The sequence below is a fragment of the Plectropomus leopardus genome, chromosome 5 (assembly GCF_008729295.1).
Source record: "Plectropomus leopardus isolate mb chromosome 5, YSFRI_Pleo_2.0, whole genome shotgun sequence".
In the NCBI taxonomy this organism is placed as follows: Eukaryota; Metazoa; Chordata; class Actinopteri; order Perciformes; family Serranidae; genus Plectropomus; species Plectropomus leopardus.
Genome location: NC_056467.1, coordinates 34,198,927 through 34,212,543, shown reverse-complemented (window position 1 = coordinate 34,212,543; position 13,617 = coordinate 34,198,927). Strand labels below are relative to the sequence as shown.

General features: G+C 41.2%; 1 protein-coding gene across 1 annotated transcript in view; it reads right to left on the bottom strand.

The window, feature by feature from the left end:
• Positions 1–824: 824 nt before the first annotated feature.
• The window catches only part of tbx4 (T-box transcription factor 4), a 32,880-nt gene continuing 20,087 nt past the window's right edge, over positions 825–13,617 (bottom strand). The window contains exons 5-9 of the mRNA XM_042487209.1: positions 12,623–12,770; positions 3,576–3,728; positions 2,129–2,217; positions 1,676–1,911; positions 825–1,568 (exon numbers count right to left, since the gene is read on the bottom strand). Coding sequence (XP_042343143.1) covers positions 913–1,568; positions 1,676–1,911; positions 2,129–2,217; positions 3,576–3,728; positions 12,623–12,770 — 1,282 coding nt within the window. The 3' untranslated portion in view covers positions 825–912. The remainder of the gene's footprint in view (positions 1,569–1,675; positions 1,912–2,128; positions 2,218–3,575; positions 3,729–12,622; positions 12,771–13,617) is intronic.

Below are 13,617 nucleotides of genomic sequence, written 5' to 3'. Positions count from 1 at the left end.
ATACTCCACACATGTTCAGGGGGAGACAGGTCTGAACTGCAGACAGGTCAGTCTAGTAGCTGCACTCCTTTACTACAAAGCCATGCCACTGGAACACATGCAGATTGTGTCTCATTGTCTTACTGGAATAAGCAGGGACGTCCCTGAAAAAGATGTCTTCTGTATGGCAGCATATGTTGCTCCAAAACCTGTATGTACCTTTCAGCATTCATGGTGCCTTCACAAATGTGCAAGTTACCCATAATGCCATGGTCACCAACAACCCTTTTTTGTGTTACAGGCTGTGTATGTTTACAAAAAACTTCTATAATTTTAATCTGTTTGAAAATTAGATATCTTATTTTTGTACTGCATTCATCTGAAAATAGGTTGGAAAAGATCCCAAAGTGTTGAATTCTGTTTACACTCTTTTTCTTTTCTTACATTTTACACAGCGTTCCAACTTTTTTGGAATTGGGGTTGTATGTTATTGAAAAAAGTATCCTCCTTTTTATTTTCAGGATTTGTAGCTAACACCTCTTAGATGGCTCTTGCTAACAAGCTGCTGTCATACTTTGTGTCTCATTAACAAATATTGTGCTCTTGATCTTACAACGCCCTCTAATAGACATTTAAGTGCTACTGAAGCCTGCACATTGCATTTTAACATGCAAAAACCACCTTATCTGATCACAGGATAGTACACATGGCACACATCTGTACAAGTAAATAAGAGATCAACCACTGTTCTCCACATACAGCGTTGTATGTGACAGTGCTTCAGTGAGAATTTATGGATGTAAATGGCTCTCGAGTGCAATTTGGCAATGATCAAGGCTGTAGTTCATTATCATTTCCTGCCATCTACCGCCCACAGTGGGGTTTTGATTTCAGACTTGTATATTAGACAAAGTAGTCTTCCAGGTGTCCACATTAGCTATCAGTCCAGTGAGTCCCTGCGCTACTCAGACCCACTTGGTACTGATAGGATGGATCCCGGATGGATATAGTGCCTTGTGTGGGATAGGCTGAGTAATCTCTGTGAGGCCTAAGCGGGGACCCTGGCTTCTTGTGGTAGAGAGGTGGATGACCTGACCTATCTCTGGATCCCGGAACTGATGGGGAGCAGGATGAAGAGGAGGATGAAGGAGGTATGATGGGCAAACCTCGCTGCACTGTAGCTGAGTTGTAGACCCCCAAGTCAGCCTGTGGCTGTGATGCCATGGATGATGTGGGGTGTGGTACAACAGGCGTGACCGAGGCAGCGTTGGTGAAGTGAGCAGTGAAGGGCTGGTACGGGACACCATCCATGCTATAGCGAGGGTAAGGCTGCATTGTAGCCCACATGTTGCAATTTACTGAGGAGGTGTTGGTCAGGTCATCTCTGTCACCTGCCCCAGATCCAGACTCTGTTTCCATACTACCATACATACAAGCTTCTCTTGAGGTGATTGCCTCAGTGCAGTATGGATGAGACAGTAAGGGCGACTCATAAGAGCTAGCTGAACGAAAGTAATGCTCCTCTGAGACCGCAGGTGATGTCTCCAGATATGGCCGCTTACATCCTAGCTCTAGGTGTCGGGCATTATCTGCAAATGGAGAAAGTGATTGGCATAGTTTCTTTAAAACCAGGGAATTCTTTAGGAGGACATGTGATTCTGTAGAATGTGAAAAACAACAGTGGCTAAAAACATACCTCTGTGTTTGAAACAGTGGTACAGAAGGCTGGGATCTCTGCTCTGAGGGAAGTGGTTTGAGATAAGATCTTGAGGATCTGAGTTAGACAATGGAACCCCATTCTCATACTGATAAGAGGACAGGACTTGAGGGTGCCCTGTGAAAACTCCTGCTCCGAGCTTCCCTGCAAGGTGACTATGCGAAGTGATGAGCCTCTGGCGAACCATGTTCTTTGAAATCACTGGATATTCTTTCCTATACATCAGAAGCAACAACAAATGAGAAAAGGAATCAGTTTTCCACTCCTGCATCTCCACCTAACACTGTCTATCAAGGAGGCAAGGTCTATCTTTTTTAACATCCGTCCACAGAATAAGCTCCTCAAGAGCTGATGTTTACAGGACACTTTAGTGTGCTAAATGGACCTACAGGATCAGTTTTACTTTTCTGGTTGCATTTTGTGTAAACATACCCCTGTAATCTTGAAACACGCAGATCTCCTTCTTCACTACCCCGGAATCCTTTGGCAAATGGATTGTTTTCAATCTTCAGCTGAGTGATCTAGGACAATAATGTTTCATTTAGGATGACATTCTGCTTGGTATAAACCAAACCATAAGTAAAACAATTAAAGCAACAATGACAATTTTCAACCTTAGTTTTTTGCTGTGGGGGAAAGGAATGCCAGCACTCATGCACCCCTATGCAAACATTAATAGTTAAATATTATATCCTATTCTGCACCTAGAAAACTTTACTACTCTTTAAAGTAGTGGATCCCGACCAGGGGGCCTTGTGGGAGATACTCAGAAATATGGGGAACAGTTTATTTTCACTATTTATAAGTGGGCCAAATATGACTGTGGGTCTAGATGGTCAGTACATTTTAATGCACAGTTTAGTCGAGCTACACTTATAGCTCCATTAGGGCGTTTAATTGGTTTACTGACCTTGTCCCAGTATACAAATGCCAGGAGAGAATCCATTTATTGATGGAAGCATATCTGACTCTGCCACGGTAGGTGGAGATATGCCCCCTTTCACCTACTTGCTATTGGACCTTCTTCCGGTTGACATATTACATCACATACCAAACAAGTTAGCAAGCGGCAAATGGGTTGCATATTGAACTGTGGCAACATGTATAACATGGTACTCTATGCTTTACTTGGTACTTTCACCTTGTTTTATTCCCTTTCTTCACTTCTTCTTTATCTTCTTTTGTTTTTCCAGTTTTTCTTCAAACAAATTTATGCGGTTCATCTTCCAGGTCAAAGCCTGGGCTATACAGCATGTGCAGAATGCCTAGGTTTAGCTCAGGTTCGATTGAGGCATATACATGAAAGAGTAAATTGACCACCAACAGCATTAGCTATCATTGTTAGTCTGACTTCGAGAAATTTGACTTAATATGATTTCAGTTGGACTAACATGTTCATATGTATTTTAAAAGTCTAGTTTCAGTCACACTTATACAATAATTTGACTTTTTCTAACATCATTTTAGTAGTATTATTGAGTGACTATTACAACCATAGGTTGCACTTCCTCTACGGTTATTTCCTCAACTGTCATTGACAGCTATAGAATTTTGATCTTAATCAGATCAACATAACAAACAAATCTATTCAGATGGAGGTCCCTGAAGCAAAATCTTGTCAAATGGGGGTCCCTGCCCTAATGAGGATCAATTAAGGGGTCCTTGACATAAAAAAGGTTAAGAACCTCGGCTTTACACTCTCCAACTTTGTAAAAGATGATTCACAGTCAGACAGAAAATATAAGGAGTGTAATCCCCTTCCATTAATAAAATCAAGTTCTTGCATCAATAAGTCTTACTTTTATAGATAGAAAACTAGGAATATAGCATTAACTGTGAGATAATGTAGTATAATGTATATTGTTAATAACTGCTGTACCTTGTGGTTTTGATAAGAAGTTACAGAGATGAAGGCTGTCTCGTGAAAGACATGGGTACAGTAGGCAGTGTTCTTCGATCCAAAGGCGTTGTTTTCATCGGCTTTGACTATGTGTAGTCTGGGCTGGTATTTGTGCATAGAATTCAAAATGATCTAGATGGGGGAAATGAAAGGAAATACATTTCATTTTAAACTTCTTTTTGCAATAGGTTATGAATCCCTATACAGTGAATTAAATTACAGCCACTGATTCATTGAACAATGACACTACAAAATGAGTTATAGACCTGGGACATAATTAAAAAGAACACGAGAATGATGAACAACACATTTCCTATGAGGTAATAGGCTATATAGTGTGAAAGTCATAAAAATGCTTTAAAAACGCTTTAGTTGCACTTGTGTCTTTATTGCTAAAAAACTAAATCAAGAAGATTTTATATTTGCATTCAGTATTAACTTGTCTTAGCAGGTAAAGTACAGGTAAAATTGATAACAATAATGAAGTCTCAGTTCCATCTGAGTCTCTCCGTAAGCCTTGTTGAGGAATTGGGACATCCTTAATGGTATTAATTTCCCTGAGCTTTTCTTTGACATTTGAAAATGCTTGCCATGGAAAGGGCATGTTGCATCATCAAGTATACAGTGTACACAAACACAGAATCTTTGTAACTTCCTCACTTTGTCTTTGTAACATTTAATTTCCTGTCCTGTTCTTATTGTCCATCCGAAGACTCTCACAGACTTTAATTAACAATGACAATATCTAAAAGAAGCAGAAGCAGAGGCAGAGGAAGAAGAAGAAATATGTCCTTCTTGAGGAAATGTTTCTTTTTTTCACACGTTGTTAAGCACACACAAAGGCCTAAATTCCCAACATGTACACATGAGATATTTAAACATGCATTATTGCTGTGGAGAGAGTGACAGGGTTGCAGTAGCCTGGCACTCGCAACAGTTGTGGGTTTAGCAGCGCCCAGGAGGTGAACTGGCAGCTCTCCAGCTACCAATCCATACTCGGTGGACTTTAACCTGCCACCCACTAGTGCCCAAGTCAAGTCCCTACTGACTGAGCTTACTGCCGCCTGACTTAAATGCGTAAAACAAATAAATATACTATAGATGAAAATAAATTATGGTAATTTTAATAAATGCTACTACTTTTTAGTCTCAGCCCATTGTCTGTGCATATAATACACTTCCTCATTGCGGCCTGAAATGCCTGATTTCATGGCAGCTAAAAAATTGTAATGCAAGTTGCGATATTTTTTAACTTAGTTTTATCATAGGAGGTTGTATTGTTGGAAAGTTACAATTACATAGGATCAGATGGTTTTATGATGAATTTTCAGAGCCAATATTGGCGTAAAATAAAACATATTTTAAAAAATCTTAGCTGATTCAAACTTTTCTTAGTCATGTAAATCAAAGCCAGTCTGGAAGATTATAAACAGCAAGATTGACGAGAATGAATCAGGCCGACCTGATTGTAAACACAGTGATCGACAGGAAGAATATCAGATCTACATTACATATGAACAAGACACATATGAGAGACAGAGACACTGCACCCCACAGCTCCACCGTCAGGTGAGGGAGAGCCTGTCAGCCAGCTTGACAGCGGTTGTGACTCATTATAGTTTATAAAGTTGAAAATCTCCAACAGTTACTCAATACAAAAATCTGTGTCCCGTGTTCTAAAGTGGTCTCAGAAAACAGCTCCACCTGCGGTGAGCTGCTGGTAGGCCGACATGTTTGTGTATCGGTTTTGTTCACACTGACACCAAAATGGCTCGACCTTGTCAATAACCTTGTTAATAACTGCTGGGTAGAATCAGATTTGTACTGCTAACAGTTTTCCCTGAAGGAGTCCTGTTTAGTCTGGCAGGACAGTCTTAAAACGTATAGAAAGGCCCTCCACCATGCCAGAGCAAACTATTGCTCATTGTTAACTGAGGAAAATAAAAACAATCCCAGGTTTCTTTTCAACACTGTAGCCAGGCTGACTCAGAGTCACAGCTCTATAGAGCTTGTATTCCTTTGGCCCTCAGCAATGCTGACTTTATGAGTTTCTTTAATGATAAAATTATAACTATTAGAGACAAAATCCATCACCTCTTTCCCTTAATCGACCTGACCTCAGACACAGGTAATTTGGATATGGCAGTAGGGCCTGAAGTTTATCCTCCATTGACCTTCACCAACTCTCTACATTGATTTCCACATCCAAGCCATCGACATGCCTGTTAGACCCCATCCCAACTAGGCTACTTAAGGAAGTTTTACCTTTAAATGACAACTCTTTGTTAGATGTAATCAATGTGTCTATTAACAGGCTATGTACCACAGTCCTTTAAAGTAGCTGTCATTAAACCCCTTCTAAAGAAGCCCACTCTTGATCCCGAGATTTTAGCTCACTATAGACCGATATCTAATCTCCCCTTTATTTCTAAAATCCTTGAGAAAGTGGTTGCTAATCAACTCTGTGACTTTCTTAAAGATAATAGCTTATTCGAGGATTTTCAGTCAGGTTTCAGAGTTCATCATAGTACAGAGACGGCACTAGTAAAAGTTACTAATGACTTCTTGATTGCCTCTGATACAGGTCTGATCTCTGTATTAATCCTATTAGATCTCAGTGCTGCATTTGACACCACTGACCATCAAATCTTACTGCACAGACTGGAACACTTAATTGGCCTTAAAGGAATGGCACTAGCGTGGTTTAAATCATACTTATCAGATCATTCCCAGTTTGTAAATATTAATGATCAATCCTCCATGTATGCTAAAGTGTGTTTCAGAGTATCACAAGGTTCAGTGCTTGGACTAATCCTTTTCACTTTATATATGCCTTCCTTCTGTAAATTTCCATTGTTATGCAGATCATATGCAACTGTATCTGTCTATGAAGCCAGATGAAACTGGCTCAGTTATCTAGACTACAAGCATGCCTTCAGGACATAAAAGCCTGGATGAGCCACAATTTCCTTATGTTAAATTCAGACAAAACTGAAGTTATTGTTCTTGGCCCCAGACACGTCAGAAACTCCTTTTATATCTTTACATGGTATTGCCTTACCCTCTAGCACAACTTTAAGGAACCTCTGAGTTATATTTGATCAAGATCTATCTTTTGCATCCCATATAAAACAAACTTCAAGGACTGCTTTCTGTCACTTGCGTAACATTGCAAAAATTAGACATATCCTGTCTCAAACAGATGCCGAAAAATTAGTGCACGCATATGTTACTTCTAGGCTTGATTACTGTAACTCCCTATTATCTGGTTGCCCCAACAAATCCCTGAAGTCTCTCCAACTGGTGCAGAATGCTGCTGCACCAGTTGGACTAACAGGAACCAAGGAAAAGGATCATATTTTTCGTGTTTTAGCTTCTTTGCACTGGCTCCCTGTAAAATCCAGACTTGAATTTAAAATCCTCCTCCTTACCTACAAAGCTCTGAATGGACAGTTTCTTTCCTATCTTTTGCAGCTCATAGTTCCCTCAAGATCACTGCGCTCTGAAAACACAGGGTTACTTGTAATTTCCAAAGTCTCCAAAAGTAGGATGGAAGCCAGAGCCTTCACTAACCATGCCCCTCTTTCATGGAACCATCTTCCAAGTTCGGTCAGGGATGCAGACACCATCTCGACTTTGTAGGGTAGACTTAAGACCTTCCTCTTTGATAAAGCTTATAATTAGGGCTAGCTCAGGTTGCCTGGACCAGTCCCTAGTTAGGCTGACATAGCTTTAGTCTGCTGGGGGACTTTCCAGGATATGCTGAGCTCCTTTTTCCTTCTCTTGCTCCCTCCATCTGCAAACACTCTTGTCTTTTTACTGCTTTACACTAACTTGGTTGCCTCTCTGGAGTAGTTGTGCTCCTTTGTTTCGTAGTTTTCCCGGATCTTGGCTGCAATCTTGGTTGTGCCTGGATCGTGGTGATGGCTGTGCTGATGCTGTGGCCCTGCCTTTGGCCATGCTTGTGCTGTGGCTGTAACTCTGGTTCGCCTTGATCATGGTCTTGGTTGTGCTGTTGCTGTGGTCCTGTCTGAGGCTGCGCCTGTATCATCGGCCTTGGTTGCACAGATGCCCTGATCCTGCTTGACGCGACCTTCTACTGCCATTATTATGTGTCATGCTTCCACTATTAATATACGCATGGGAGTCTTGTCAATAGCTACGATATTTGCACTTAACATCACATGCTATCATAGAGTGCATTTAGTCATTTTACTTCTATCACTATTGTTATATGATATGTTATTGTTACCATTATTGCTGTGCTTATCTCCCCCTCTCTCCCTCTCTCTTCCCCTCTCTCTTTCTCTCTCTCTTTCTCTTTCCTCTTTGTCATTACTGTAATTTAATTGTTATTTACGACATCTATTGCAAGTCTGTCCGTACTGGAAAAGGGATCTCTCCTCAGCCCCTCTTCTTGAGGTTTTTACCATATTTTTCCCCCATTACAGGGTTTATTTGGGGGGAGTTTTTCCATAGACGATGTGAGGATCTAAGGGCAGAGGGATGTCGTATGCTGTAAAGCCCTCTGAGGCAAACTGTGTTTTGTGATAATGCGATTATTAAATAAAACTGAACTGAATCTAACTTGATGTGGAGTGTGAATGTGTTGTATATTAGTATAGCAGGTAGCATGTGCTGAGCGTGTTCAGTGTTTAGATTGTTTGGGTAGCTTCAGGTCAGCTCACCACCATCAGTCCGCTCAGCGCAGCCGAGTGTTGTGCCCAGTGAAGCATTAGCAACAGGAGGGCAGGGTCATTACTAGTCCAACTCTGTCAGTGCTGATCAGCATCATGCTCTGCACTTCAGCTCCCCTACCCATTCACCAGACACTCTCTTCAGGAGCCTTCTCCTCCAGGGGGCTCTCAAAGAGAGGCAAAGGTTGAACAGGTCACAGGGAGCCAGGGTCAGGTTGAACACCGAATGGACCCGAGCTCACAGGCAGGCTGAAGACACAGATAAGCTACTGGCTGGTCCAGAGGCTCCCAGTTGACCTTTGTCTGCTCTGCTGTCTGGCTGCTGTTTGAGTGTGATCCCAGAGACCCTAGGGTGAGTGTCTGAGTGCAGTGATCAGGGAAACCTTCCTCATTCCAGTGAAGAGCTTAAGAGGATATTGGCTTTCATCACCCCTGATATAAAAACATCCAGGCATGATTATTTATACATGCATTATTTTTTTCTTCTTGTTTTCTGTTTTTGGGATGTTAACAGTGCTCAGGTGAGGTTGGTACTTTACAAAAAGGTAGTGACCAGAGGCCAGATTATAAGTAGCTGACATCCAGGAGGCACAGTGCCAAAAAAGCAAATATTGTGAGGCAAAATGCTGTATTAGAGAGAACATGGGGTTGGCTTTCACTTCACTTTTGCTGGCGAGCGTGTTTACAAAAAGGAACTGATGAGCCAGCATAGTTTACCTTTAAGGTTAGGAAAAGATTAGCCCCTTCTCATTCCCAACGGGTCAAATAGCTCTGCTTTGAAAGTACTTTTGGCGTAAGTGTGTGGCGCCAAAAGTCACCTTCCACATGGAATGCTGCTGGATGGAATCAGTCTAGTTGTTATTATACACAGGCACTAGCTGCGTCACTTGAGAATGTAGCCAGATGTACCCGTTATGTGCTCATGCAACAACTGATGACACCTACTGCTGTTCTATGCAGTGCTAAAGGACTGTCCTGCGAGTCACTCTCCTCCTGCTCTCTCTGCTGGATTAGTATGAGCAAACACGGTTTGCTACTTGGGTGGCCTCATGATAAAGAGATAAGGGCAAGGAGGGGCTGTGAGAATCAATCTGCTGAACACAGCTCTAAAATGTCTAAATTGGACGAATATGCAAGGTTGTGTGGAATTTACCGTGATGGCTGAATTTGCATCAATTGTTGTGGTAGAAAATCATAAAGGGACTGATATTTCCTGCTTTGATAATCACTGTTGCCAATGGGTATAAATCGTAAAGGGCTAGATTTTTCAAGCGGATGTCATTCTTTGGGATACTGAGCTGAGTAATGTTAGTACATGCGTTTGGACAGGGTAATGATCAATATCCATAACTCTGGACTGTTCTTTGAGATGACACCACTTAATCACTATTATATGAAATGAATCAGCTCTGTGGAGATTGCTCTGAGCATCCTTTGGTGAGCAATAGCAAATCTATCCCAGGTCACTAACATCTGTTTGTTATCAGTAAACAGAAGATATATTGTATTGCTAATGTCCAACAGGTCCATTGTCAAGATAAGATGGTGGATCGGGGATTTGGTTCAATATACTGCCGAGAAGAATGACTTATGCATTTTAAAGGAACTCAGGGAAAAAAAGTCTACAGACACAAAGTATAGACCACAGAACACATTTACAGCGTGAGAACCTTTAGTATTCCACTATGGGACTGTTCTGTGGACCAAAGATTTCCAAAGATTTATGGAAAAGATGGTTTTAACTCCTAATGTCCACTTAGTAGACATAGACCTGTATTTGAAAGGACATCATCTCTGCTATTCTCAATACAGGAAAATGTTAATTTGTACTGCAGTGCTTCCCGCCATAAAGGGCAGTTCCAGGAAGGTAGAGCATGAACTATGGTTGAATTTGCCTTTTTTATTTTCTACACATTCAGCAATATTTAGTACTGAATGGGAGTTGCCCTTCTACACACCTCCTGGTCTGGGCATCATCTGGGCTCTGCCTGGCTTTAAACTCACTCTGTCCTCATAACTCGCCCTTATCACTGGCCAGGCACTCAACTCCGTCTGACAGCAGGCCCCGCCACTGATCTGCGAGGTTATGAACCTAATGAGCCTGCCCATTGATGGGATGGCTTCAGACAAGCTATCCCAGAGTCCCCCTGGGGAGCACTGCCACAGTCACACTCTTCACCTCCCTCTGCAGACTCTGCCTCCTCAATTTCTTTATCCTTCCTTTCAGAATTATGCCTGTGAAAAACACCTTAAGCTTTTTCTGTTCGCACATGGATCAACTAAATTTTTCATCTGCATGTTTCACAAATGGTTTCTTCTCACTGCGATGTTGCTGACACTGGGTGGGATTTTTGGCTTAGCAGAGTTCCTTCTAAGACATGAAATTTCAGCAGTATATAGGATTACTGAAGGAGGTGTAATCCATACTTACAAAGTTGAAATCTATAAATTGCCCTGGGAGCACAAGGACTCTTAAAAAGAAATATGTGTTTCACTCATGGTTTATTTTTTTTGCTGTAGCTCTACAATCTAAAGGGATTTCACCTCGAACCACATTTACTGCATTTTGTATTGATTAGTAGACTGTATTAGGACACTTGTGCCTCATTTAGAGTAAGACTTGATTTGGTCTCGAATCTCCTTGTTAAACCATACTAGAGCTGTGAATGGCAATGTCTGTCCTATTGGATCAATTGCCATGGAATTGGGTTCAGATATTCATTGTGCCCAGAGGATTAATCCTAATGATTTTGGCAACCCTCTGACTTTTATCATAGTACCAATCTAATGTACAAACCAGTGTGTGATTCGTGAAATGCTCTTCTCTCTCTGATGACAGTGTATGAAGGATTGGCTGTTGCTAAATGTGGCTGCTAAAAATATTGTCATATACATATCCCACCCCAATGCATTCTGGGTTTAGAGGCCTTGAGAGGCTTGAGAGTTAACAGCATGAAGAGGAGTAATACAGCCAAGGGGGGTGGGGTGGGGGGGGGACTCCTCTGAGCTAGAAATGGATAAGATGATGTTTCAGGTGCAATTTAACCAACTGGTTCTCTTTGGCAGCCTGAAAAATGTCACCAAAAGAAAAGTTAATTTAGTGTGGAAAGAAAAGACTGCTGCGGTCAACAAGTTAAGGTTACAAAATTCAATTTACACATCCATATGCACCTACCAATAGCATAAATATATTTCTAATATTTGCCTATATATTATATAACACTAATACTGTTATAATATTTAATATTAATGCTTATAGCTGACTCAGAATGTGGCTGTATATATCGAGTCTGCTTTTATTGCATTGGCGAAGGAGACATGCACGCACTACATATCACCAAGCTGGACACCAGTAAAAATTTAATCGCCTAGGCTACTAGCAGTAAAATAATCACACTGCTGCAGAGTTTATTTATATATTTTTAATGATAAATGATATAAATACGCTTTGATTTGTCAGTTTAAAAAGAAGAGTTTTAGATATATTAGAACTGGGCAGCAGTGGTGTTCAGCCTGCAGTCAGTCCAACATGTTCTCGCTCAGAACTCATCACATGGTGCAGCTCTGTCAGGATCTTCTGTATCTATGATGTTTTAGGTATCCCTCTGTGTCAGCTGTTTATGCTTCCAGATGGTGTTACAGTAATGTAGACATGGTGGGATGACGTCATAGTGGGATGACGCAACCTGTCACTGTGATGTCAACAAATGCAGAAGCGGCATGGTCGTTATGTTTACACAACAGCACAGACTGTCACAATTATTGGGATTAGCCAAAAAAGTCACAGATGCACAAAAGTCAGATGTTTGTGGGACCCATCCACCTCCTCACCTATCTCATGTGCATGCAAGAGGTTACATCTGGCCCTGTTCTTAAGTGACACCGCCTGTGCACGTTGCAATTTTACATCATCTTGTATTGTTGCCAACCACGTCCACCTTTTACGAGAGGCTCCCATCCAAAGTGCAAAGGTCTTTAAATCAGTTTCAAACACTGCCAGCAAAATATTCTGTAGAGAACAACTGAAGCTGATTCAGTTTTCAGCAGTAGGCACTACCAACAGGCAATCAGGTGAATGCCTGTTGGTGGTGCCTACTATTATACTATATTATATAAATCACTGATTTCTGAGTGACACCACTATATAGCTTGGTTAAGAACTCTCACCATGTTGTGAGATCTTAGCAATAGCATTGGTGAGTAAAATGTTAGCATTAGCAATGTTATCAGAATAAAAAAAAATCTCCACAATAGTTTGTAAAAATGCTAACTTTTCTTTGAATAGGTATTAAGTCATCGAAAGAACTAATAGATGCTGCAGGTACTCACATGCCCAAAAGGATCCAGGTGATTGTTTGTTAGCTTAAGCTTCTGAAATGACACCAGTTGCCTCATCCAGTGAGCTCCTGTGGCAGGGGAATCGGGGTGCACATAGAGTCGGCCTGGCATTGCTGGCTCGGCCTTGCCAGCCACCATCCTGAAGGCAGATTGAGAGAAGAAATGTGTAGAAATAAACTGTAATATTGGGATGGGGGGACAAATGTAATGTTTTCTCTAGCTTTTTTAAAAGTGAACATCTAACATATGGAGAATATGTCTTGGTAAATTTAATATAGCTCACACAAAAAAAGTCTGTCAATGAAGAGACAAAGAGACCCCCCACACACCCACACACACACACATACCTAAACACACACACACACACACACACACACACACACACACACACACACACTTATTTAACCCTCAAAGTTAAATAAGGGACCAGGCAGACAGGAAGAAGGTGGCCTGTTAAAATATCATTACTAATTATGCCTCTCCAAGGTGTCGCTGAGGAACTCCAGAACCAACCAAACTGCAGGCCATGCTGCAAGATTAAAAGGAAATCACTGTAAGATTACCTCTTTCTGCTGGAGATTTTGTTCTTTTCAGCTTTTTCTGGCAAAACTTTTTTGTCCACCCAAGAACAAGTAGTTTGCCACATCTAGTGTCATCCTAATGGATGGAGAACTGCAGTTCCATTACCTCCAGACATAGGGTCAACTGGAGACATACTAAGTAAAGTCTATCGTTATTGCACTTGTTGTTACGTTATTGTTGCATTGCTCCACAACGAGATGCATGGTCACATAACTGCAAATTAAAGATATCGTGTCATTAAACATTTTTCCCCCATATCAGCACAAAACATGGATCAGAACAGTTAACAAACTGTCTCAAAATTCAATCTTCCAATGAAATGTTGGAGCATCACCAATAATATGTTTTTGTTTCTAACTGTGGTTTTATTTAACTTAGGTGGCTTGCAGTATGCTAGCTGTCTG